The sequence below is a fragment of the Hipposideros armiger genome, unplaced genomic scaffold, assembly GCF_001890085.2.
Source record: "Hipposideros armiger isolate ML-2016 unplaced genomic scaffold, ASM189008v1 scaffold_819, whole genome shotgun sequence".
Taxonomy (NCBI): Eukaryota; Metazoa; Chordata; class Mammalia; order Chiroptera; family Hipposideridae; genus Hipposideros; species Hipposideros armiger.
The window spans coordinates 708641-712563 of record NW_017732169.1 but is presented as its reverse complement, the minus strand read 5'-3'; the positions used below and the strand labels follow the sequence as shown (position 1 = coordinate 712563).

The 3923-nt window shown below is 53.6% G+C and overlaps 1 protein-coding gene across 1 annotated transcript in view; it reads left to right on the top strand.

The window, feature by feature from the left end:
* The first annotated feature begins 657 nt into the window (after positions 1 to 657).
* The window catches only part of LOC109374387 (cornulin-like), a 4859-nt gene continuing 1593 nt past the window's right edge, over positions 658 to 3923 (top strand). Inside the window, exons 1-3 of the mRNA XM_019628947.1 lie at positions 658 to 721; positions 2434 to 2584; positions 3661 to 3890. Of these exons, the coding sequence (XP_019484492.1) occupies positions 2447 to 2584; positions 3661 to 3890 (368 nt within the window). The 5' untranslated portion in view covers positions 658 to 721; positions 2434 to 2446. The remainder of the gene's footprint in view (positions 722 to 2433; positions 2585 to 3660; positions 3891 to 3923) is intronic.

The window sequence follows — 3923 nt, the reverse complement described above, 5'->3', positions numbered from 1 at the left end:
GTTAGTCGACCAGCTGAGCTCCCTGTCTGTGCAGTGCGGGTGGCACATATTCATCTTAAACTTCTCCTACCAACTGTAAAATGCTGCCTAACCCAAAGGATGGGGCGCGGGGTGTTACCCTTCTTTGTTTTAATCAAATGTGAGACCAACTATAAAGGAATGAGACTGGATTCCTTGCATGTCTCAGAAACCGGGCAGGAAAGGCCATTCCAAACGAAGAATTCCAAGAATATTCTAAGTAATGGTAACAGCACCAGAAAACATGTAGAGCCTCCCCAAGTGACCACTTTGAAAGGGCTGACCCTCAGTAGATAGTATGTTCTCGAATGTTTTTACTGCAGTCACACGGAGACAAAGAATGTTCACCAGGAACCCCACCTATGCCGAAAGCCGCTGGGCCCATCACATGGGACAGGAGCCTCCCTGTCATGAGGAGACAGACCCAGGAAGAGAGAAGAGATGGAGAGAGGGCAGTAAATGTGGCAGGAAAGTCTGGTAATTAGACCAACGCAGCCGCCAGCCATGTGTCAGCAGGTGAGACACAGGAGAAGGGAGGTGGGGCTGGGCTGGGCCGAGCCCTGGATGAATCAAGCCTTTGCTGGAGTGGCCAGACCTATGTAAACGCTAGCCTCTGAAATCTCCTATAAAAACTCTCGGCCCGCTGACCCAGCACTGCACACGCCGCTTCGCAGCCGCTTGCCTCATCCTGCCTGTGTATTAGGTAAGCCCCCTTCGCGAGGAACCTCTTTCTCACTCTGTGTCTGCTGATCTGAGCTCATAAAACCAAGGTCTCTTGTGCTTAAGGTCCTGGAAGTTTCTAGGTGGTGCTCAGGGTCTATGAGACCAGAATCGTGTTACTTCTGCCGACCCAGACAGTTTACTTCTCTGAGAAGTTTACTTCTCTTCTTCTAATGGAGCCAGGGGCTTACATGGCAGCCCTTCTCCATCCTGGGGCACTATTTAGGCGAGACGAGTTGTGACTTTCTTCTAAGGGATCTGAAGTGTAACTAGGAAAGCTCATTGGGTTATTTTTAGTGTTTACAGGTCAGTGGTTAAGGTGTGCCACCTGGTTTTACAAACAAAAACACAGGATCTGCTCATGTCTCTGCTGAGGTGCCATGTTCTGAGTTGTGTACTTTGATGTGCACAAGAAGCCAACGTCTGCCTGAAAATTTTGGCTACCGGATCGTACAAAGGACACCCCTGAAGAGTAGCTGGGGTCCGTCACCTCCCAAATCCTCTGGCCTTGCTGTCCCGATTTCTCCAGGATGGGGTCTCCTTCCTTCCTTTATTCTCTTGTTTCTCTAACCAGGATGTCCTCATCCTGCACCCCTTCCTTTCCATCTCCACGGAGCCCCTCCCCCTGTTTCTGCAGCCTTCCATGAACCCTGCCATCTCAGACACCATCTCCTCCCTGTGGGCTCCCTGAGGCTCACTTCCACCAGCACCCGCCCCCCCAGGTTGATGAGAAAGAAGATCTCTCCCTTCAGTTGGGGACCATTCCTCATAGGCCACCAGGGCTCTGAGCATGAAGGAGCCACACATCCTCGGGCAGGCTGACCTCCCTCCCGCACAGGTCTTAATGCTGCAGACAGAACTCACATCCAGAGAAGCATGGACTCTCAGAGCAGGAAGCCCTCCCACCCAGGGAGAGCGCCCCTTCCTTGCCATTTCCAGCAGGCGGTGGCCCAGCCTCTCCCTAAAGGCCTTCCTAAAAGGCAGTGAGGAAGAACCCCGTTGGGCCCCTGGGTTCTTGCATGGCCCCCGCTGACTCACAGAACGTCCTTACTTCCTGTTGGTGTTCCCAGCAGGACCTAACCCCCTGTGACAGGCAGAGATAGACTAGAAAGACAGTCCACAGGGCAGGGTCTAGAAGGTCAGTGCATTTGGGCTCAGAAGATACGGGTTCTAGGATTCCTTGGTCCCTTACAAACTATGTGGCCTTGGGCAAATTGCCTCACTTCTCCGAGCCTATGTCCTCACCTATAAAAACGTGGAGACGATAAGGATTACAAGAGATGGTGCGTATAAAAGTGCTTTGTGAGCCACAGAGCACTTATAGGTGTACACAAATTATATATGTGCATAACAATATAATAACGAGATTTAATAGCTAGCACTCAGTGTTAAGCCAGCACCTGTCAAGGGCTCTATACGAATAATCTCTTTTAACTTTCAGAGTAAGCCTATAGAGTCAATGCTAGTATTGCCTTCATTTCATGATGAGTAAACTGAGGCACAGAGAGGCAAGGCAGCCTGCCCAGCTCCCCTGACCAGTGGAGCTGACTCAAGAGCCTGCCACCCATAAATACGTTAATAAGAACGGGAGGAAGTCATAGAAAACGCAAGGAAGGATCCAGAAGCAGGCGGGCTCCCGGGAGACCCTGAGGTTGATTATGGCGCCCCCCGGGGGGGCTCTTTTTCTTTCTCCAGCTTGCCTCCCAAGATGCCTCAGTTACTGCGAAACATAACTGGGATTATCGAAGCCTTCGGGCGCTATGCCAGGACGGAGGGTGACTGCACGGCGCTGACCCGGGGCGAGCTGAAGAGGCTTCTGGAGCACGAGTTTGCCGATGTCATCGTGGTATGATGTGCCCGGTCAGGTGGGGCGGGCCAAGGGCACAGGAGGAACTGTCTGCCTGCAGGAGACACACTTTTCCTCCGGAATCTGAGGACCCAGCTGCCTGCTGGTCCTAATGGAGGCTGTGCAGGCAAGGGAACGAGGGGCCAGGGGACAGTCACAGGGGCTGACCGACCTGGACTGTAGAGAAAATACCTTGACTTCAGTGAATTGGGAGACAAGGAAAAAGGACCCTAAAGGGACAGCTCAGGGAGGAACACAGCCTTTGAATAGTCTAGAAATAAAAATAATAGCTACGCTTGCTGCTCCTGAAATATGATACGGTGCCCACTTCCTCTATCAGAAATCTGTCACCAGGAATAAGCACCCATGAGACGCATGGCTCTGTGCCTTGTACAAAGCGGCTGCTCCAAACTCTCGGCCAAGTGCTCACCTCAGAAACGAGGTTTTGGAGAGAAGGTTGCTCACAGCCCCCCGGGAGCCCGTCTCTAAGACCCCAGGGCCTTGGTGCACTGCCTGTCTCTCCCTGCCTGTGGTTCGCAGCTAAAGCAGCCAGGAAGGTCTTGGGGCCCCACCTGAGCCCCCCATACACACACCCTATCTTGGAACACCACCTGAGCTTCTGGGAGGACCTCACGCAATTCCCCTGGGGCTGTGTTCCTGCTCTGCTTCTCTTGGTGTTGGGCTAGCTGGTGAGAACACGGCCTCAGTGTCAGGGCAGAGCTGAGGACAGCCTAAAGAATCGTTATGAGCGCAATCATTTATCCATTTTTCATTCACCCTTTATCCATGGGCCAAAAGTGGGCTGGACACAGAGGACACAAAACAAAAGTGCTTCCTATCCTTGAGGGGGAGAGAAAGGACTGAAAAACGAAAGCGATTCCACGTTAGCGCTGCTATAGCAGAGTGTGAGTGAGTGTGTGTGCGTGTGGGTACACGCCCATGCGCAGGGGGGTGGGGGGATGGGACAGAGCTGGTGGGCTCCCAGGCTCAGGGTGGGAAGTCTGGGAGCTGAGTGGACCAGCCTAACCATGCCCTCCTCAGGGAGGGGTGTTGACCGAGCCTCGCCTTCTCCCCAGAACCCCCATGACCCAGCCACTGTGGATGAAGTCCTGCGCCTGCTGGATGAAGACGACACGGGGACTGTGGAGTTCAAGGAATTTCTGGTCTTGGTGTTTAAAGTCGCACAGGCCTGTTTCAAGACACTGAGTGACAGTCCTGAGGGAACATGTGGACCTCAGGAGTCTGGAAGCTATGCCCCGGGGGCCTCGCCGGAGCTGGGGGAAGGACAGCGTCATGAGGGGAGCAGGCAGGCTTCCGGGGGGCGGGGCAGGGCTGGGGC